The 22439-nt window shown below is 39.7% G+C and overlaps 4 protein-coding genes and 1 long non-coding RNA gene across 7 annotated transcripts; 4 read left to right on the forward strand and 1 right to left on the reverse strand.

Moving 5' to 3' along the window:
• The first annotated feature begins 163 nt into the window (after positions 1 to 163).
• On the forward strand, positions 164 to 3783 carry LOC122784697 (cytochrome P450 2K1-like). The gene is made up of 10 exons (XM_044050011.1): positions 164 to 490; positions 1060 to 1258; positions 1399 to 1561; positions 1638 to 1787; positions 1929 to 2089; positions 2339 to 2518; positions 2609 to 2750; positions 2824 to 3008; positions 3184 to 3325; positions 3413 to 3783. The coding sequence occupies exons 1-10, from the start codon at positions 411 to 413 to the stop codon at positions 3598 to 3600; spliced, it is 1590 nt and encodes a 529-aa protein (XP_043905946.1). The 5' UTR covers positions 164 to 410; the 3' UTR covers positions 3601 to 3783.
• Positions 3784 to 4418: 635 nt separating this feature from the next.
• On the forward strand, positions 4419 to 5500 carry LOC122784703. Its single transcript, XR_006362211.1, has 3 exons — positions 4419 to 4470; positions 4570 to 4726; positions 5258 to 5500. It is a non-coding gene; the product is annotated as an uncharacterized LOC122784703 (long non-coding RNA).
• Positions 5501 to 6738: 1238 nt separating this feature from the next.
• On the reverse strand, positions 6739 to 10503 carry LOC122784696. Of its 2 annotated transcripts, XM_044050009.1 has the most exons (4): positions 10328 to 10503; positions 9244 to 9924; positions 9017 to 9133; positions 6739 to 8758 (listed from the first exon to the last, which is right to left on the reverse strand). In XM_044050009.1, the coding sequence occupies exons 2-4, from the start codon at positions 9880 to 9882 to the stop codon at positions 7808 to 7810; spliced, it is 1707 nt and encodes a 568-aa protein (XP_043905944.1). In that variant the 5' UTR covers positions 9883 to 9924; positions 10328 to 10503; the 3' UTR covers positions 6739 to 7807. The 2 variants fall into 2 exon arrangements, with proteins under 2 accessions (XP_043905944.1, XP_043905945.1); XM_044050010.1 differs by lacking the exon at positions 9017 to 9133.
• Positions 10504 to 10508: 5 nt separating this feature from the next.
• Positions 10509 to 13746, forward strand: LOC122784701 (RNA-binding protein with serine-rich domain 1-like). The gene is made up of 7 exons (XM_044050017.1): positions 10509 to 10580; positions 11979 to 12125; positions 12220 to 12396; positions 12478 to 12583; positions 12837 to 12990; positions 13084 to 13225; positions 13352 to 13746. Coding segments are annotated over exons 1-7 (837 nt in total). The 5' UTR covers positions 10509 to 10578; the 3' UTR covers positions 13461 to 13746.
• A 579-nt stretch (positions 13747 to 14325) lies between these two features.
• Positions 14326 to 22303, forward strand: LOC122784700 (arf-GAP with dual PH domain-containing protein 1-like). 2 transcript variants are annotated; one of them, XM_044050015.1, is made up of 11 exons: positions 14330 to 14589; positions 16305 to 16435; positions 16915 to 17006; positions 17291 to 17373; positions 19722 to 19834; positions 20042 to 20188; positions 20417 to 20500; positions 20677 to 20739; positions 20882 to 20953; positions 21151 to 21379; positions 21455 to 22303. In XM_044050015.1, exons 1-11 carry the CDS (start codon positions 14499 to 14501, stop codon positions 21481 to 21483), a joined length of 1134 nt encoding a protein of 377 aa, XP_043905950.1. In that variant the 5' UTR covers positions 14330 to 14498; the 3' UTR covers positions 21484 to 22303. The 2 variants fall into 2 exon arrangements, with proteins under 2 accessions (XP_043905951.1, XP_043905950.1); XM_044050016.1 differs by lacking the exon at positions 21455 to 22303 and having other exon boundaries at positions 14326 to 14589; positions 20882 to 21012; positions 21151 to 21329.
• The last annotated feature ends 136 nt before the right edge of the window (positions 22304 to 22439 follow it).

Here is a 22439-nt window from a genome sequence, read left to right on the forward strand (position 1 = left end):
ATCGTATCATTTACCACATTTGTGATTACTTAATTTTGATCTTTTGTTTTTCTTCCTGGATAATATTGAATCAAAACATATATATATATGTATATATATAGACACATATGTATATATATATATATATATATATATATATATACATATACATATACATATACATATACATATACATATACATATATACATATATGTGTCTATATATATTATCAAAACCATCTGATGTAAACAGATAACAACTGACAAAAAACTATTAAAAGACTAAAATTGCTATGAATTATGAATTTGATAAAAGTATTTTTGGAGCTTAAGTACGTCACAGTAAAGCCAGTATACATACATTTTTATTGTGATGGGTATTTTCTTATTCATATATACAAACAAACAGTTTTATTCTGAAAACCGGAAATATGGCGACTCGATTTCTTCTAATGAATGATTTAACCACGGCTCGTCTGACCGTTGCACCTTCGGTCGCGACATCGACAACGTAGGTTGTGTTTTGAGTTAAATGTAAATATTTAAAAGTCTCTAGTAAACTCGAAATAATTCACCTGAAGGTAAGGTTAAGTTCAAGATTAATTACCAGCAAAGTTTAAAACATGATGTTTCTTTCTTTATTTTTGTAAGGAGATGTCTATAGCTCTTAAATATAAACACGCGTTTGCAATGCAGATTTGCCTGCCAGCTCCACAGCCCTGTGTCTGTTCCCTGAGGGTGACAAAATGTGAAAAACAAACAATAAATAAGTAATAATAATATGGAAACAAGGAGTTGCTGCAATTATACCCAGTGTTCATACACATAACTGGCCCCCTGTCTGTTATATAAACCTATTTAGTAAATGTTTGCATGCCAGTAACAGGCAGATATTGAAAGTGTGTCTGCTTTAAGCGCCATGAAACCAGCGGTGAGACACCTGTTACAACTCAGGTAATCAGTCCACACAGGCTAAATACTGTGTGGGCTGATTCATAGACCTAATAAGACGTCCAGTTGGTTGTATCTACACTCTGATGACCTCTGACACAGTGTGTTTCTCCACGCTGTTGACTGTAGCATGATGTTTGAAGATCTTCCCTCCTCCACTTCACTCTTCCTGTTTGGGACCACTGTGGCTCTGCTGGTCCTCCATGTTCTTCACTTCAGAGTCGACACCAAAGGAAACCGGAGGGAGCCTCCAGGACCTAAACCTCTTCCCCTGCTTGGTAACCTGCTTCAGGTGGATCTAAAGAGACTGGACGCCTCTCTTTTTGATGTGAGGAATGTTAACGTCAAATGATTCTGATTATTTCCATTGCACAGTGGCAGTACATTTTTATTATAGTAGTTAATTTCACACATCATATCATATAGTATGTTGTGCTGTGAGTCTCCTTTTTATTTACCTTGATATAGCTGGCTAAAAAATATGGACCAGTATTTACAGTATACCTGGGACCTAAGAAGGTGGTGGTCCTGGCAGGATACAAGACAGTCAAAACAGCTCTGGTCAACTATGCAGAGGAGTTTGGAGACAGAGAAGTCATGCCTGTATTTTACGATTTTAACAAAGGACACGGTAGGAAAAGGTGTATTTTTTTTTGTTAACAAGCGATGTTTCGGGTTAAACACAAGTCAACAACCTTTGTTTTCAGGCATCCTGTTTACCAATGGCGACATATGGAAAGAGATGAGGCGTTTTGCTCTGAGCACACTGAGAGACTTCGGAATGGGAAGAAGAACTAGTGAAGAAGCAATTATAGAGGAATGTCACCATCTGGTTGAAGAATTTGAACAACATAAAGGTAACAAAGCTTAAACCAGGTTAGTTTAAATTTGACTTAAACCAACCTGGCAAACGTAAGCAAACTCAAACCAGGTTGGTGCAGCATTCCCTTGAGTAATTCACATTTAGTGGCTGGTGGTTGTGATTTTAATCCTGTCAGGTGAAGCCTTCAACAACAGGAGGACTGTTTCTTATGCATCTTCAAATGTTATATCCGCTCTCATGTTTGGGAAGAGGTTTGACTACAAAGATCCTGAAATCCATTCCCTATTGGAACGGGATACTGAGTCCATTCGTCTAACAGGATCAGCTTCCATTCTGGTACTGCAGTGACCGAGTGATTGCACCTTTTATTGTTGCACATGGCTTTGCATAACGTGCAAGTCTCCACTATAATCAAACCATTGTCAAATGAGTGTGTGCTATCAAAAATTAATCAATTATTAATGCTAAAATGAACAATTATAGTAGCCTACAAAATTCAACAGCTCTCCCTTGGAGTTGTCCTTGGATTTTAACTGATTCAGGGTTAAACTATCAAGTTGTTTTTTTTATCGTACACTTTTACAGATATACAATGCATTCCCTTGGCTGGGCCCTTGTCTTAAAAACTGGAGAGCTTTGATGAAGAATGTAGAAGACAGCGTTGCAGAAACAAAGAGGATAATAGCAGACCTGAAGGAGACCCTGAACCCTGACATGTGCAGATGCTTTATTGATGTTTTCCTGAGTCGAAAGCAACGTCTGGAGGTGTGTTTTTCATCCTCTTGAATCCACGCCGAGGCTAATTATACTGATCAGTCATTTAGTACAACCTTACTTTTCTGTATGTTATTCTAGGAGTCTGGAATCAAGGACTCGCACTTCCACGATGACAACCTGCTCTATAGTGTAGCAAATCTGTTTGCAGCTGGAAGTGATACCATAGCGATATCTCTGCATTGGAGCCTACTTTTAATGGCAAAGTACCCTCTTATTCAAGGTGTGACTAATTTTTATCTCAAATTGGGGTTAAAGTAGCATCTCGCATAATTTTGCATACGCTTTGTATTCAGACAAAGTCCACGAGGAGCTGAGAAGGGTGGTTGGAAGTCGTCAGATTAGAGTGACGGACAGGAAGGACTTGCCATACACCGATGCTGTCATCCATGAGACACAGCGACTGGCCAACATTGTGCCCATGGCCATTCCTCACAAAACCAGCAGAGATGTCACTTTCCAGGGCTGCTTTATCGAAAAAGTCAGTTGCTTACAAATTCAGCAGCATCTGGGGCCTTTAGTGAGAGCATTGTCATCTGGGATCAGATCCCAGTTTCTCTGCAACCCTTACAAGATGAGCAGAAGGTGGAGGCGTGGATGTTCATCTGTTTCTGAAAGACCTGATAATAGTGGTTTTGTTCTTCTTTTGTCAACAGGGAACTACCGTGTTTCCTCTTCTAACCTCTGTCCTGTATGATGAGAGTCGATGGGAGAGCCCACATACTTTCAACCCCTCACACTTCTTAGATAAGGAGGGCAGATTTGTAAAGAGAGATGCCTTCATGCCATTCTCTGCGGGTACAGTATAACACTGTTATGGGACGGCGTTCTCTGCAGATTGCAGATGGTGTGGTCCAACGGATCTGCATCTCTTCGTTCTTGTAGGTCGCAGAGTGTGCCTTGGAGAAAGTCTGGCCAGGATGGAGCTCTTCCTCTTCTTCACCTCTCTACTTCAGCACTTTCGTTTCACGCCTCCGCCTGGAGTCACAGAGGACGAACTAAGTCTCACACCTTTTGTGGGCTTCACCCTCAGCCCTTTACCTCATGAGCTGTGTGCTGTCAGTCGCCAATGAGAAAGACGGCTTGGTCTGGCACTACAAAGGCAGTTCATCAGTTCATCATACCCAGCAAATGACTTTATTATCTGGCTTCACCAAAGCCTAATACTATGTTTGATGTTGTGACTGTGTGTAATCAAGCACACTGGTTGTCTTTGTGATAACTTGTGCTGTATAAATAAACTATCCTTGCCATAATGTGGTGTTACTCCTACCTGGACCTGGTCACCACACTTACATAGAGCCAGAAATAAGACGGAGACATGTGACTGAAGGGTACAGCTTGGGATTTAAACCAATAAAAACAAGAATACTGTGGGTAACTTCATGCCCAAAGATCACACAGTATGTAACACTGAAATTGTACACACAAATTTTGACCCTGTTAATCTGATCATTTAATCTTCTGGGCCTGTTCTGACAGTTTGAAACAGTAACTATCAATAAGTTACACCCTTACCTTAAGGGGAAAGTGCAGTCAAAGGTTTTGACTTCATGTATTTTTCCAAATTGATTCTGTCAACTGTCATGGAGGATGTTGTGCTTGTATTCACCAATATTATTCATCGTCTATCTATTCTTCCCAAGCTTTGGCTCTTAAAAGAAACTTTGCCAATTTTCAGTGACCTAAAATCAACTCATGGTAAGAAGCATTTTATTGTTTGATTTTGTATTTTCAAACTTTTTTTTCATATAAATGTGTTGCCTTGTGCTCCTTTACCAGTATATTCAAAATAATAAAATGAATTATTTTTGCCAATGGAGATACATGGAGAGAGATGAGACACAGGCTAACCTGAAGCAATTTGGAACGGGAGAGAAAGTAAATTTATAAAATTATAGAGGAGATTCAATACCTGATTGATGTGTTTAAGAAAAAAGAAGGTAATAATCCTCCGACACAAGATCCCGTGTTTAAGATTGAACACTGAAATAACACAATTCCAATGGAATGTTGCCAATATTATAATTGTCTTCTTTCAGGTAAGGCGTTTGACACCACCCAGCCTGTGAGCTACACTGCCTCCAACGTCATATGTTGTTTTCTGTATGGGCAAAGAGTTGATTATGATGACGAAGACTTCAGATCTATGGTGGACCAGACCAGAAGGAATACTCAACTCTCTCGTCTTCAGTACAGGTAATGGAATGTGTCCTATATTAATAATCTACTACTGACAGAATTGTCACTGTTGATGTCAGTCTTTTGGTTTAGGGGTTAACCAAGGTCAAGCTCTGACCTCTTCCAGGTCAGTGATAGTGGCATGGTAAACTGACCTTTCTGCAATGATTTTTATGATGGGAGAAGAGGAGGAGATCATTGATTGTAGACCTTAAGCTCATTTGAACTCATTTGAAAGTGGTTTGAATGTAACATACATTTGTTTATAACTAAAAGTTAGACACCATAGGTGGCATGTGTCCCCCTGATTTTCAAGTAGGGTTTTAAGATTGTTAATGTTTTGCTTTATGTAGAGCATGAGTATTTTCCTCTTTTCTCAGCTAGATTTATGTAGGTTTTGCTCTATTTTCACCACAAAGAGAAGACAAAGGAACAAGGCCGTTTCCAGTATTGGATGAGCTCCACTTCAAAATGTTCAGTTTCATAACCATTGTCTGCTGTTGGCTTGTAAGTACACATATTGTGAATTGTTTCTTTTTTTATTAACAGTTATACAACAGCTTTCCAAGGCTGTTCAGGTGGCTCGGTGCCCGAAAGCAACTGATGAAGGGTGCCTTTGCAAATCGGACACTTGTGGCAGAGAGGATCAAGCATTTAGAGGCTGATCCATCCTCTGAATCCACACATGAGCAGAGGTTTTGTGGATTCCTTTCTGGTGCGCAAGAGAGAGCTTGAGGTATAGGCATAATTATTTTTCCTAGAATAAAGATAGAAAGTGGGTCATACTGCAAAGGTGTCCTGTAAATTAATTCTCATGTTGAATTAATATGTAGAAGCATTCTAATAACACCAAAACTCAAAAGAAGTAAAGTTAGCCCTTCTGGGCGACTGTTAATATATAGTGGCCCAAAATGAACTTGGTTTCAGATGTAAAAATAATTCTTCATACAGTCATTGTACACTCATGAAAAATTAAGTGTAATTATTTTGTCTTCAATTTCTACGAAATGAAACATTTTCACCAGAATTTTACACACTGATCCTTTAAATGTATGGCCTAATGCATGTATATAAACAGAGTAAATGTTGATCTTGAATACCTAGCACTTGCTTAGTGTTTTAGTGGCCTCATCGAGAAGGTAAAAGAAGTGTCAAAAACACAGATAATAGCTGCACCATCACATTTCAAATCCTATTTCCTCAGTTCAACTGTAGATCATATAGAGTATTGGATATACCACACTGTATTGAAACAGTCATTTTTGGGTACCAGAATGTACCATCTAGCTTGTTTTGCTCTCATCTGCTCTTGGGGATGAAGATGTGTGGGAAAAGAGTGACACATTCAACCCTGGCCATTTTCTCTTTAGAAAGAGGGATACTTTCATACCATGCTCTGCAGGTACCTGGGATAGGGTTTATTAGTTTTATCAGCAAGAGGTTTAACAAAAATACACAAGGACATGACTTTGTTCCTTTGCTTCAGGCGCAAGGTATTTTATTGGTGAGAGTCTGGCCAAGATTGAGCTGTTCCTGTTCTTCACCTCACTCCTCTAGCACTTTCGCTTCACTCCTCCACCTGGAGTTAGAGAAAAGGAACTGGATCCGACACAGGTTACGGGCATTGCCATAACACCCGCAGGGCATGAGACATGTTAAAAAAGAGCAGGATATGGGGCAGCGTTGGCTCGCCGTCCCATGTTGAGGCTATAGTCCTCGCTGCAGGCGACCCCAGTTCGAATCCTGCACCGGACGGTCCTTTCCTGCATGTCATTCCCCCTCTCTCTGCCTCCCCATTTCCTGTCTCTCTACACTTGACGATCGATTAAAGGCATTAAAAGCTCAAAAATATACTTTAAAAAAAAAAGAGCAGGATATATTAAATAAGATGAACTACATCTAAAGTAAGCTTCAACTGTACTCTGTCATTAAGCTAATCTCACAATTTCCATATACTTTATTTTAAACCACTTCATGATCAGAATATTATGCGTTGTGTTTAAGTGAAAAAAACACAAATGGGAACGTGCTTTAGATCACAATCAACTCTTTATTTTAATTATATCATCAGTTAGCATAGATGTATGAAAGGTAACAGTTCATAATGTCAGTCTTATTGATACAAAATAGGTTGAAAAAAATTTACACAAACAAAAATGTAAATGCGGAGCAGTAACTATAAATTATATACTTTTTTTTCTAAAAAAATTGCTTTTGGTTCAGACAAAGTCTTACGATATTTCTACTAAAGCATTGATATCCCTTTGTTCTATGGGTGTTTGAGATGTACTCAAAATAAATTTCCAAAGGTGTAAGACAGAGATGGAGTGTTTTTATGCAGCTGATGAATAAGAAAAATGAGAGAAGAAAATGAACCGTGGTAATTACAGAGGTATAAAGTTTAGCAGCCACACGATGAAGATGTGGGAAAGAGATGTTGAAGCACAGATGTGATTTTTGCTTTAAGGGTGCCGATGGAAAAGTAGAGAGAAGGCCAGAAGAAGTTGCACTGTGTCTGAGATTTTCGGCCAGGATGGACAGGATTAGAAAGCTCAGGTTGAAAGGTTCGTATGGATGTTGTGAAGCAGGACGTGAGGACAGTTGGTGTAATAGAGGAAAAAACAAGGGATAGCACAAGACAAATAAAATAAATAAATAAACATACTCAACACAGCAACACCAGGGGTAGTCAAATATTTCCTACATGCAATCACATGTATGTGTATGTGGTCTGTGGCCAAATTCTCCGAAATGTTGTGAGAGACAGCTTACGGTGGTGAAATGACCATTCACTTCACGGCAACAACTCCGCTGGACATGCTCTTTATTCAGAATCTCTTGTCTCACCTGCAAGTGGATGGATTATTGTAGTGAAGGTGTAATGCTCATTAACACATTTTTTTGTTATAAAATGTGTTAATTCATTAATTAATAAACACATTTTTAATTACCCTTCAATTAATGAAAAATGGAAAATGGGAAAGTAGTTAAAAGCTATGTTAATTGTAAAAAAATGAATTTTTTTAAATATGTATTCTACAGTGACATCTAAGAAACACATCCAAGCCCTTAAACAAAATGCTGTGGAATCAACTCTTTTCACGGTCCCTCCACTTTGATGATATTGACCTGCTGATCCTGTGCACTGTGGTTGGAGTTCATCCCCAGCTGAGTGGAAACGCTACAGTCCTGGAGAGTCCTCACTGAACAGCTGCTTGGAAAATCTGATGACTTGCTCTCTGACATTCTGAAACTCTGAGAATGTGACTGGCCATATGAAGAGACGTAGGATTGTGTGTAGGGTGGCATGAGTGTTTGACTGGTTTGCTCTGTGTATGCAGCTGCATATGGTTGTCTTTGAGGGGGTGTGTGAGTAAGTGGAATACTCTCAGCATTGCTACATGGTGGAAACCCATTAATGCTTGTTGGACTCAGTGCTGGCAGTTTAAAGGTCTCTACACTTTCTATATTGTCCAAAGAGTTGTAACTTGGCTGGGTTTGGCTGCACTGTGTGTATGGGCCTTGGTTAAAGTTGAAGCCGTCTTGGCTGAAGGAGGTGGATGTAGAAGCTGTTGACAAAGTAGAGGGTGAAGGAGTTTTGTTGTGCTGCTCTTGAGAACTGCTGCAGTGTCCCAGTTTGAGGGCGAGGCTCTGTAGAGTGCTGAGAATTTGCTTCTGAACGTGAGTCTGCTGCACATGCTCCCTCTCCAGGCGACACTGCTGCTCCACAAGCATCTTCACTGCCAGGCCCAAGCTACGCACCTCAGTGCCCAGGGTCTGAATCTGATCCTGCAGACCACCTCTCCCTCCAGGGTTCTGGCCAGCCTGTTGGGGGCTCCCATCACTATGAGTGGTACACTGGCCTCCAGTATTCTGTAAGCGTATGATGGCAGCCCCAGGAGCTGAGGATGTTAAAGGTGCTGGTGGTTGATTAGGAAGACGAATGCCAACCCGAGGAGGAGGGTGAGGAGAACGGACAGACAGACCTGGTCTCTGTGTCAGAAAACGCTTGGGGACGCCACCTCCTCCAGGTTGACCTTCCATAACAGTCTGCACATCAGAATATATAATTAAAATTAAAATGGAACCATACATTTATGTGACACATTAAATTTAGAATGAATTTTAGACTGGTCAGGCTCCCGTAATAAGTTAAGTTAATTACAAACACTATGGCAGATCTATGATGAAATAGAGTTCTACCTAGAACAAGCTACTAATATAACTTGATGGATTATATAGAATAAATATGAACTTCAGTTCAGTTGTAACATTTGAGGTTCAATTTCTTTTCACCATCACCATCACCTTTTCAGTGGTCAGATTGTATGTTTGAGGTGGCTGAGGCACTGCACTTTTCAAATTAGAACCCTGGACACTTGCATGATCTTTCCTTATCAATGACGCCACCTGCTGGTATGAATGCTGAAAAACAGTTTAAGCAAGTTGAAACAAACACAGCTACTCTAAACAATGTTACAAGTAGATTAAATAGAAAATAGAAAATCATATAGAAAGGGTAGGGAGGTAGGTACCTTCATCCTATGTGACAGTGCTTTATCCAAAAGCCTCTTTCGAGCTGCCAACATTGCAGTGGTGGCTGGAGACGGTGTGACTCTCCTCCTCATTGATGTTCCAGCAGCATGTAGAGTGGATGTCACAGTGCCCGTCTCTGCCCTTGTTACATTGGACTGGAGACCTCTTTGTTGGCTGTTCTGTGCAAGGGAGGTGACGCTAACAATCTGGATGTCATTTTCATCTGTATCTCCCTTGTGTTGCTGTGACCTGCTGCCTCCACTTGTCTCCCCATACCCAGGTGGCTTTGCACTAGACTCTAGATTAGATGAAGTATGTTTGGCAAATTCTGCTGCAGTTGTCAGGCCATTGTGGTGAGATGCCTCACGTAGTAGGTTTTGGAGATGAATGTTATTCCAGCTCTCTTGTATGGCTCCGGCTCGAGCTTGCACTTGTTCTGCTGTTGTGCTGCTTCTGGCCTCCACAGGTCTGACCCTCCCTGGCGGCCTCCCTTGGAACTCTCTCAGAAACAGGTAAATGGCCTGGGCAGACACCTTGATGTTCTCCAACTCCAGGACAGCTTTGATCTTACGGAAACTCAGACCAGCTTTCCGCAGCTCCACCACTTTGTGTTTGGCAGCATCATCCAGTCGACCCATTGTCTCTCAAACCACAGCAGCTCAGTGAGTTAGGCTGTTGATCTAAATTAGATTCACATAACAAAAAATGTAAATTATACATGATGTCTAATGCTGACAGATTCGTGTAAATATTCAAAAACAATAAGAACACATTTAAATTTTTTTATTATTATTTGTATCTTGTCTTTTCTGACTAGTGTTTGATCCCTTTTCTGACTTTTGGAGCAAACATTAGATACATCTTTGTTGATTATTTCTTCAAATGTAATTAAACGGAGGTGGCCCGCACCCAACCACATTTGCATACAAATACAATGTGCAATTAATGTTGTCAATCGCAGAAAATGTTCCCGTCACATTTGAATGTTGTGGTAATAAAACAAATGCTCAGTCAAAAATCTATGTTAGCAGAGCTGGCTAATAACAAGCTAGCACCAGTGTCGTTATAATATACAGCGCTCACCTTAGCGTCGTCAATATGTATTACTGTTTCCTGTTGTGTTAGGTCATGTCACGTTCTGTGTTGACACACATTTTGTTCTCATACAGCCACGACGCGATTATATCCACGAAAACAAAGATTTAATTTTATCGCTAACAACTAAAATAAACAAATGCCTTGTATGAAGCGCACAGGTTCACACGTCACATCCGCTCTGACGTCAACACAAAGCGACGATCTCGTTCGAAGCGAGTGAACCTCGTTGGAAAAAAATGTAAGTTTAGCTTTTTAACGAGCTTTTATCAACTCTAGTTTTTGAATTATCTCATAATCTCAAAATACTCTGTCTTTTCTTACACGATGTGCACTTTACTGTGACTTAAATTAGAGATAAACAGCCGCCACACTCTCCTGTTCCCTGCTTCTTGTTTTCAATGAAAAAACAAGGGAGGCGGATTTGCCCCGATCAATTTTGCACGTTTCGTTGACAACAGCTTTTCTCTAACATTACTTACTTTATGTGTTCAACCAAAAGTTTACCATTTGTTTTCTTTGTCATTTTTAATGGGGCTGTAAGGTTTTAGCACAAGTTCAAGAAATATCAGTTTTACTCGGTTAAGTTCTTGTGGTGAAGTGAACGACCATTACAAAATGGTCGTTCACTTCACCAGGCGGAACTTACATTTATTGTTGGTTCCAACGTTTCCAGCATGATGTTAAGTCGCAGTGTTGGTGTCTTCGGATGTTGACAAAATAGCATATCAAAGACTAGGACAGTAAAAAATACTCAAATGTTACTGACAACAAAGGAAAAATAAAAGCAGCTCTTCCACCATATATGAGCTCATAGATCAGAGGATACTTAAAAAAAACAAGACCTCCACCCAGGGCCGCTGCTAAGCTTTTAGGGGCCCTAAGCATAATTGGTCAGAGGGCCCCCCTGCAACACGCGTGCACACAAAACCTTGAGAGTCCCACTCAAACCTTTTACTATTAATTTTAAAATTTACGTTAAATATACATATTAAAATTTATACATCTTTTACATAGGTAAAAACATCTAATTTGTCCATATAATAATGTAATGATTATCGTGACATTTTTATCAACCTTAATTTTTTGGGGGGGGGGCCCTACGCACTCTGTGTATAGGGAGTGGCAGCTCTGCCTAGCTGACCTCTGACTGGCTGCAGTTTCACAGTATTTAAACACTTCTTAGTCCCCAGTTGTTCATTTATTTGCAGCCACTGTCTCAATATTGACACTCATAGTGACATGATTTCCTTTTTTAATGGCTAAAATTGTATGTCATATTACAGCAGCATGAGTAGTGCTGCGATCACCCATCTTCTCCTGACTTTTTTGTTTCGGTCTGTCTCTCTCTGTCATTGGTGTGAAACCAAACTCACACAAACACATTGACAATGGACACATCTGTGCAGCATCCAGACTAGTGAAAAATATAATTTTGTCTTCACATTTTGACATCCCTGTCCATGAGTGGCATATGTGTATATTTGCATATACAGGTGTGCACAGTTGCTCTTGACCTAATCCCCTTGTGATCGTGGCTCTTATCACAGACTATTACAGTTAATACCAGGTTTGAATGGAGTCAGAACTGGTGGAACAGCAGTCCTAACAATAGCACTTTGATTTTGACTGACCTTAGGGCACCCTCACCCACAAAACGGAAAGAGGAGGAAAAAGCAAAAGACAAAATCAAAGAAAAGAGTGGTACAAAGGAAGGAGACAGAGATAGAGGACGTGAAAAAGCAAAGAAACGACGCAGTGCCTCCACTGGCAGTAGCAGCAGCAGGTTTGTTTGTTCTAAATCCATGAGAAAGTATTGTTGATCTTAAATGTGTACATTTTGTGCTAAAATGTTTTTCTTTTGTTTTTACATTGACCAGGTCCAGATCTAGCTCTACTTCAAGCAGCAGCTCTGGCTCCAGTTCAGGGTCTTCAAGTGGATCTAGCTCATCTGGTTCCAGTCGTTCCTCCAGCTCTCGTTCCTCCTCCTCCAGCTCATCAGGCTCTCCAAGCCCCAGCCGCAGACGCCATGACAACCGCCGCCGATCACGCTCAGGGTAAATGCACAACATACATGTTTTTTTCCACAACATTTGCAGTTTCTCTTTTTAATCAGTGTTTTGTTTGTGAATGTGCAGGTCCAAAACACAGAAGAAGGGAGATGATAAGGAACGGAGGAAAAGAACCCCAAGCCCCAAACCAACTAAACTTCATCTGGGACGGCTAACCAGGAATGTCACCAAGGTAAGAAAACTTACACATGTAACCATACCCTGAACAAAACCACTCCTTTCAAGCTGCTGGTCTTGTTTACAAAGGATTTCTAAAGTGCAACCATGATTTAACGTCATGACATTAACCGTAGAAACACAATGTTGGCTAAAGAAAATGAAGCCTCTTCTTTTTTATAGAAAGTAAAGAAGAGTGAATGAAACACACATCACAAGATACTGCTGTGATTATGGTTAAATATAATGGAATTTATCTTTTTGCACAGGACCACATCCAGGAAATATTTTCCACTTATGGGAAAATAAAAATGGTTGACATGCCGATGGATAGGCTCCACCCACACATGTCCAGGGGCTATGCTTATGTAGAGTTTGAGACTCCTGAGGAGGCTCAGAAGGCCCTCAAACACATGGATGGAGGTGAGCCTCTTTGTTTGTTTTACTGCTTCCGTCTCACTGGATTATTTTGGCCATTCACTTACAGTAACCTTCTGTGACAACTGTTATTGATAGGTCAGATTGATGGACAGGAAATCTCTGCGTCTGCTGTGCTGGCTCAGCGAGTCCGTCCTCCACCTCGCAGACCCTCTCCCCCACGTAGAATGCCACCACCGCCACCCATGTGGCGTCGCAGCCCACCACGGATGAGGAGAAGGTTGGTCTCGCAACCTCATGTGCATCATTTCTCAAAAAAACCCTCTTAGATTAATGAGTTTCAGTCAATCTTGTATTAAATCCGTTATATGTGCTCAGTACAAGTATTTTCTCTATGTCCCTGAAGGTCTCGCTCCCCAAGGAGACGCTCTCCTCCTCCACGCCGCCGCTCTCGTTCCAGATCCCCTGGTCGCAGGCGTCACCGTTCTCGTTCCAGCTCTAACTCCTCCAGATAGATGGGTTTCCTGCCTCAAGATACCAATCACTCGGCAGGTCAGCTGGAGTGCCTGCTTTGGTGGACCTTGAGAACTGACTAGAAATAAAAACATGTGATTTGTGTATGTAGGAAGTGGAATATTTTTCCTTTTTAGTTTTTTCTGTGTCCTTTTTATATTTTGTGTCGATCCTAAAAGTTTGGCTCTGTGTCTTTTCTCGGTTTGATTTCTTTATTTTGAATCGTTTCTTCTTTTTATCACTTTCTAAATTTTTAGACATTTTGACAAATAAAGGTGGTGAAAATTGTGTAATGAGTTATGTTTGTAACAGTCAAAACTGTCAACCCTACAGAGCAGTGCTCTCATGGTAGAGCTACAGGAATTATATCACCATAACTTGATATAAGGGAATGGAAGAAAAAGAAGAGGGAAATGCAGCAATTCAACATTACATGTGCCAAATGATGTATTACATCAGAGAAATCGCAACATGCATGTCTTCACAGTGAGTGCATCAGTGGTGTAAGTATGTTTCCATTTCAAGTAATCATTTACCAGCTTGAGAAATTAATTATGGTACAAATAATAAAAACATGTTTACTGTTCACCTTTGGGACACTGTTGTGACGGTAGAAGCAAACTCACCCGTGATCTAAGCTCCTCCCTTTTAATCAACATAACTGGAAACACCTGTATCATGATTTACCCGCTTTAGGAAAAATGAGCAATAATACAATATGTCTCTACAATTTGTATGCAATTATTTATTTTTCATTATTTATCTTTAATTTCTTGGAGGCAGGCCACACATTGTTTTGACCACTCATGTATTTGTGCTTCGCCATAATGACCGCTTGGGGTCTCACTTTCGAGAAGTCCGAGAAGGAGAAGGATCTGTGCTTGTTGTAACCATCTTCCGCTTCTCAGCTGCCCTCCACCTAAATAGTATCAGCGCTCAACGACGCACTGACCAAACGAGTCCAGAGCTTTCAAAAAAACTTTGACGCATGGGCATTTGAGGTTTTCAGCCGCCGTGCGCCGAATATAATTCTTCTCATTATGGCTACGGACCAAGAAAAGACCAGAATGTGCCTGAAACAGCTTTTGGAAAAACCGGGGAATGGAAACTGTGCCGACTGTGGAGCAGCAGGTAGGATGGAGTACTAGCTATCACTTTAGTGACCTCTGCTCCTTAATCTCTTTAATACTCAATTAGTTCCTCAGAAGTTCAAACTTTGAACGTAAGTTGTTCTTTACGAATTCAGGAGAATGTTTTCACGCTGTCTTTAGGTTTTAGGGGTCAAATGGGCATCTGGACAGTGGCTCATAATTGTAGATGTGGTCACACCGGTTTGCTCTTATCAAATCTGCAGCTGAGTACATGTGCAAGCAGATGTGGTTTCAATGAGGCCCATCTCTGGGTGTAGGTGTGAAAGATATTCACAAGATACTTGTGAAAACACGGTGTAAGTGTATGCGCTTTTTGTAATTATTCTATATTTAAAATAAAAATAATCTAATTCCCATTACTATATATATATATGACAAATACGGACCCTATTCAATTCCTCTTTAATGCCAAATGTGTAATGTTATTTGCTGACTGGACATTATATGGATTCTATGTAACACAGACCTCGCACCACCACATGTCTCTTTTTACAGCTGCTTCATGCAGCTTGTGTGCATCTTTGTGATTACGCACAAGGAAGTACTTTTTTACTGTGAACTTGTTCTCCCCTTGTTGTCATCATCAGTGGTTGCAAGGGCTGCAGCTCACTGATACAGTCCACTTCACACTGCCCTAGTTCTCTGTCTCACTTACAAAATAACCACAGTAGCAGCTGTAATCTTACCTTGCAGTAAGGTCTTCATTCTGAAAGTGAGGTTTTGAAGTAGAAGAGGTGTTGTCTGTGTCTGTTTCCTCACAAGCCTGAATTGAAATCAACTTGTTAATTTGTCCTGTGATAACATAGTACAGTTTGTACGCTTTGGCTCGAAGAAGATGGAAACTAACATGTTGTATAAATTGTGTAATTGTATCTTTTGTCCCTTTTTTAAAGTCCTGTTTACTACATACAACATAATCTTTATGAGGGTTGAAACACTACTGGGTGACGTGTGACAAAGTTGAATTTGTTTGGTTTTCTAACTTAACAGACACAATTTATAATACCTATGAATTTACAACAGTCATAAGAATGTTTATTCAGAGGACGACAACGATGATGATTAAATATAGGTACTGATGGCTCACAATGTCTTAAGAATTAGTGACATCTAATTGTGAGCCCGACTGCTTATCCCTCCCTTTCACAAGCATGCAAGTATACTATGGTGGACTTCACACACCAGTTAGTACGTTGTTCTTCTATATTTCTATAATAAGCTTTAATAATTGCTGGTTTGCTAGCTGTTTGCTCAGCTGTAACAACAAGCTTCTTCTGAAAGCTATGAAAACCAAACACTTTTTAATTTATGAAGTGAGTAAATACGTCTTGAAACATACTTATATGTAACATATGTTCAATTTATTCTCTTAAATGATATATCTAACTATATATCTATATATAGGTCCATATCTATATCTGTGTATGTATATATATATATATATATATATATATATATATATATATATATATATATATATATAGATGTAGATATGGATCTTTAAGTAGGTATTTATGAAATGTGATAGACTCTACTCCCTCACCCCCTCCACCACACAGGAAACTTAGATATTGATCACTTGTCAAGCTGAGCTAGAAGTTCAGTCCACCCACTTCCTGTGTGCACTAATTTGAGCATATATGTGACATAGGAAAACCACTTCTACTGTGTGATGTATATATCTTTGCTTCACAGAGCCAGAGTGGGCATCCTATACCCTGGGAGTGTTTGTGTGTCATAGCTGCTCAGGTCTCCATAGAAACATTGCCCAGATCAGCAAGGTGAAGTCTGTCCTGCTTGATCCATGGAGCTCCTCTGAGTTGGAGGTGAGCGCTGCTGACTATATTTGTACTCATACCATGAACAAAGAAGAAAGCCAGGCCATTTGTGACTGAAGGCCAAGCATTGATTATGATCTAAAACTTGGCACGAGGTGACTTCATTTGTCCCACTCTGCTCCACTGTGAGCATCGCTCTCTGCCTGTCGCTCCGCCCCTGCATCACAGAGTAAGACAAGTGTTTATTCAATATGTCCTGACAATGCAGATGCATGAGCCAGCAGATGCACTGTGTGTGTGTGTGTTTGGTCCTGAGAGTTTGAGATTGAAAAAGTCACAGGTCACAGGCATGGAATTCAGTTTACAGAGTCATGTATTTACAGCTAAAAGTTGAATAAGCCTTCAGGAGATGAATCAAGTAAATGTACTCTGAAGTCACAGAGACAAAGTGTGTGTGTCTGTGTGTGTATTTGCATTAATTTGCCCTCATCAACCAAATACACATTCATGTACTTTCGCCTCTGCAGTTTATGGACTCTGCGGGTAACAATGCTGCCAAGGCCAAATATGAACAGATAGTTCCTGCCTTCTACTACCAACCCACACACAGAGACTGCACGTAAGTGATACTGTCTTTGATATTGTCTCTTTAATATCTGAAGTGTTGTTACCACTTGTGTAATCTATAAGTGACTGTAGAGATGATTTTTTTTTACCTAAAAAGCTCAATCACTTATTAGTTGACACAATAGAGGCTGACTTCTACTATTTCCTGCCATTGAAAAAAAAAAAAAAATGGAATGTCACTCTGCATCAGTAAAAACATTAGCATGAACTGTCACCTGGAGGCTGAAAAAAATTGGAGTAAACATCTGAGTGTCCGTCACATCATCTCTCCTGCAGGCTCCTGCGGGATCAATGGATCCGAGCCAAGTATGAAAGAAAGGAGTTTTTGTGTGTCGAGAAGCAGGAGCCATATTCGGCAGGTAAAAATGATGTCTCTATCAGCTCAAAACACACCAGTCTTCTTCCTGAAAATGAGAGCTCCATGTGTGTCTCAATTTTTTTGGTTCTTCATTACCAATATTTTTTAATGCCACCTACTTCTGTTTACTTGTGTTTCTCACTTTTGTCACTGAGCTAAGCTCCCTTCCTTACAGACTGCATATAACTACACACATTAGTCTTATTCTCCCTCTATACTTGCAGCTGTTCAAGAGTGTTGACCAATGCTATAAATATGAATGTTCTACTGTAGGTGTTTACAATGAATATATTCAATGTTTATTTTCATGTCATCACTATCGTGTTTGTTCAGATCTGATGTTGAGAAATGAGTTGCTTGACTGCAACTTACTACGCTTAAAACAGTTGGAGGGGAAATTGGAAGCTGTGTTTAGAGTAAGCCATGTCTAACAGTTCTTTTTGATAAAACAAGATGGTCACCAACCACATCGTCTATCAAGTTTTATTGTCTGTTTCCCTTTGTAACTTCTTTGCCGGAAACAGGACGTTGTGCAAAAGTAAAATCAGTTTAACCTGGTTTCTGACCCTAAAACATTTCACGACATTGTTGTGTTACTTGTGAGGTTATTTTGTAAAACCTGAGTCAGGTTTACAGTAACATGATGAGGTAACAGACTGTGATGTAAAAAAAAACCCCAAAAGCAGTTCCTTTGGACTAAGTGATCAGAGAAAAACTTAATTATTAAAAAGTTAAAATTGAGCCTGACATTTCACAAAGCCAATGTACTTGTTGAACACAATATTAACCAGTTTATCTCCACAGAATGACATTTAAAAATTAAACGGTTGCAGGACAAGTGGAGAAAGCTGATAGCTGGCAAATAAAATGTGTCACAGACAAAAAGGCAAAATGGCTCTATGGACTACAAACACACAAAAAGTGGAAGAATTAAATTCTGCATTTTGAGATGGACAAAACAAAGCTCTATTATTATAGTCTCATGACTGTCAAACTGTCTCTCTCTCCCGCTCAGTCAATGGCCTCTTGTGTTGTGCTGAGCAGAGGTTTACAAACATGTGGCTCTGCCATAGACAAAGAATGGCCTCTTTTATGGACGAGTATTCTACATAACGTTGCCCATAGACTGTAGGCAGGGAAGTAAAACTAGCAGTGGTGTGAAGAAAGATTAATGCACTGGAGCAAATATTTGACACGACAGTGTTACAGTGAACGATATATATCCCTCCTCTCTACTCTCTGCTGTGTCGTCCTTGTGGACAGTTTGACCCAACAAAATGTTGTTGAATAAATGAATAAGTGAAGAAGTTGTTGCTCAACCAATAGTTAACCCCTGTCTGTGGTCAACCACAACTTTATTACCATATGAAGACTCAAACTGAAGAAAAGGAAGGGTCAAAGGACAAAACTAACTAAATAAAATCAATAGTTGAAGTGTCTTAATGCTAAACATTTACGTGTGTGTGTGTGTCAAGGACAGTAACGTTGCACTTCCTCTGGTGGCTCTCGCTGAGAAGTCAGTGTGTAGCCATTTGGAGGTGAAATATTTATGTGTAGTAAAGCAGAGGTACTTCCCTCCACCACTGCTTAGCTTGCTTAGAACGTTTACAACGTAAGCTTAAAGTGTGCAATAATTGTTTTAGTATTACAGATATTTGTTTTCTTTTACAACCATCAGCAGTGTTTCTGGTTACATCGTGTAATATTTCTCACACTCTCGATTACCACTGATGCATAATAAATAAACTCGCAATGTACTGGCTGAAAGGATACAAAGAAAAGTTATATTAACCATATAGTTAATACAATCATCCTATCATGATGATAATATTGAAACTGCACTAATCCGTAATTTTAGATTATATTATATTTATATAGTATAATATGTAGTTCCCTGATGTCGTACAGAACATTTGAGGGTTATAAGTTTTCTAACCAGCAACCTTATCTCCCATCAAGCTCACTTCCACTCTCAGTAGGCACCTACTTTCAAAAAACCTCAAACATTTCAACACAACTTCCTGGCACCAAACTACAGATGATGATATTCAGAGACTGGCTAGTAACTAAAGAACGTGTGGTTTCTGTGGGGAGAAAGCCAAAATTACAATGTTTAGTGGACTTCACAAGTATTTTATGCCATATGTGTTTAACATATTGTTCTGCTGCGTCCAAGTATCAATTGTAGCTTCATTTTCCTCTGTTTTTGTTATTTGAGAGTTTTTTTATTTTTTTTTATTTCTGGGTTCAAGTTTATTTTAGAATTCAAGTTATTCAGTAGTTTGTTTAAAATTCTGATGTGTTGTCTCTCTGTTTCTTCTCTCCGGGGCCCTTGCGGCTCCTGGTTAGGCTATAGAGAGGGGTTTCTATGGAAACGAGGCAGAGACAATGGACAATACCTAAACCGAAAATTTATTCTGTCCGAACGGGAGGGGGTTTTAAAGTACTTCAACAAGCATGATGTGAGTGCTGTCTCTATTTCTCATCTGTATTTGTTTGACCAACTTTATTAAAACAGCGTATTATATATTGTTATTAAGTACAAGATCCATGTTTTGCCACCATAAAGCTGGTGGAGGAGAGAACTAGGCGATAGCGAACATTTTGAGGACACAAGGAGACAAGACTTTACCACTGACTCTCTTCTATTTAAATGTATTTCTTTACAGGCCAGAGAGCCCAAAGCCATAATGAGAATCAACACTGTGAATGCCACTTTCCAGCCAGCAAAAATTGGCACAGCCCATGGCCTGCAGATAACCTATCTGAAGGAAAACAGCACAAGGAATATCTTTGTTTACCACGAGGATGGAAAGGTGAGGGGCAATGTGCCTCTCTCTCTCTTTGCTGGGTTAGATCAGCATAGCAATGGTGTAGTGTGTCCAAGGAGGCAGGAGCATGTGTGTCCATCTGGTGGAAATTGTCTGTCATTACAAATCAGTATATTAATGTTTATCATAGAATAAGAGGAAAATTAAGACAAATTCCATTGCATTAAGAATGTACGAGTCAGTCATTATACTTTCTGATGCCCCGTCCTGAAGGAAATGGTGGACTGGTTCAATGCCATCCGAGCAGCCAGGTTTAACTACCTGCAGGTGGCTTTTCCTGGGACTCCCAAGTCTGATGTGAGTGTTCATTTGAGATTCATTAACATGACTTTTATTATTTCTCTCCTGGCTTTTCAAGCTTTTAGCTTCAGAAAATAAAACGGTAAATAAAGGATGTGTTGACATGTTTTCACAGTTAAAATGTGGTCACAGTTAAAACTCAGAGTTCAAGTATTTGCTTGTTGTTTGTCCAGCTGCTGCCAAAGCTAACAAGGAACTACATAAAGGAGGGTTACATGGAGAAGACTGGTCCAAAGGTAAAGGCATTTATATGTTTTCTTTTTAAAGATTTAATATTACTACTACATAATAAATTAAACCAGAAAAATATGGCAAGCTTGTTATGTTATTTATGAATCATGAAAACTGTTTGAACTGGGCCTCGGTTTTGTTCCACAGCACACGGAGGGCTTCAAGAAGAGGTGGTTTTCGATGGATGACAGGAGACTCATGTACTTCAAAGATCCACTGGTATCAAAGCTGCGTGACATGAAGAAACTGCTGCAGTTACACAATGCAACCAGTAGATGGTGCAGCTGTGTTTTTTTATTATTTATTAATCAAAATAAGCTGTTTGCTGAAATGTGGAAGCATCAACATTGGAGTACTTTAATATTCAGAGTTGCTGAGTGAAATCAGGAAGATTGTTTTCTTCTCTCTGCTTTTAGGATGCTTACGCACGAGGTGAGGTTTTCATTGGTAGTAAGGAAAACTACTACACTGTGCTTCCTGGCCTCCCTCCCAACATCCAGGGCTACGCCTGGCCATTTGGTATCACCATAGTGACCCCAGACAGGAAGTTCCCCGTTACGTGTGAGACTGAAGACGAACAGAAAGACTGGATGGCTGCTTTTCAGGCCGTAATCAACAGGCCGATGCTGCCTCAGGACTATGCAGGTAAATGTAACTATTAGCGAAGTCGGTATGAAATTTGCTAAGTATAACATCAATATTTTCCATTTCTCTCTGCAGTGGAGGCCTATTTTAAACACAAACCATGACCATGTTCTACTGCTGAGGAACTGGACATATGGACTTGACAGCTCGTATAAAGTGAAGGTTGACAAAGACATGGAACTTAAGATGAGATGGTTTTCATCTGCAATTATATTTCCTCACAATTACTCAACTGTCATGCTTAATCTACATTATGTTCCAGGGAGCCTAATGTTCTGAATGTTAGTCGAACTCATCTGTCATGTAGTGTAATGTACATACTTGAAATAGGACAGTCGTTATGCATGTATGTTTGTACAGTATGTCTGTATGGCTGCTCAGATGTGGAGAGATTTCCGTATGGTGTTAAAAGTGCAGTGCTTTTCTGTGACCAGTTATAGGCAGACTAAAAGTGTAATCTGACAGCAATGTCAATTGTGTCTGTAGGAGGAATAATACATTGTCAAATTGTCACATTTGTTTCCATGTTTGAGTACAATATTTATTTTTATTTATCTATTTTTAATTTGTCTAATTTGCCACCTGCAGCTTTTAACAACAGTGCCAAACGCTGTGGGCACAATAAGCTATTTTTAAATCTTAATGCATATTCAGTCAGCTGAATGTAAACAGCTTTGTGTGTAAAGAACTGTAAAGAACAAACCAGTATTGTCCCCTGATTATTTTTCCTCACGCACAGCCACAGACACGCGCGCAAAGTCATGTAAGCCTTAATAAACCAGTGGATTAAAAATATGATTTATGCATTTGCTGATATAAATGTTTGCTGATATAAATGTCCACTGCACACATGCTCTGAGCACACTGAAGCCATTTTGTGCCAGTGAATGTGATCTATGGTCTTTATTAAAAGGGTAAAAGCCACATAACCTTCTGTTTTTATTGTGGTTAATGTTCACTTACACGAAAGAAAATGCACATTAGTAAGTAGCAAAATCAATACAGAGAACATCAAGATGAGTGACTGTACAGTAAATACTATATAGATATAAATAGATAT

The sequence above is a fragment of the Solea senegalensis genome, linkage group LG19 (assembly GCF_019176455.1).
Source record: "Solea senegalensis isolate Sse05_10M linkage group LG19, IFAPA_SoseM_1, whole genome shotgun sequence".
Classification (NCBI taxonomy): Eukaryota; Metazoa; Chordata; class Actinopteri; order Pleuronectiformes; family Soleidae; genus Solea; species Solea senegalensis.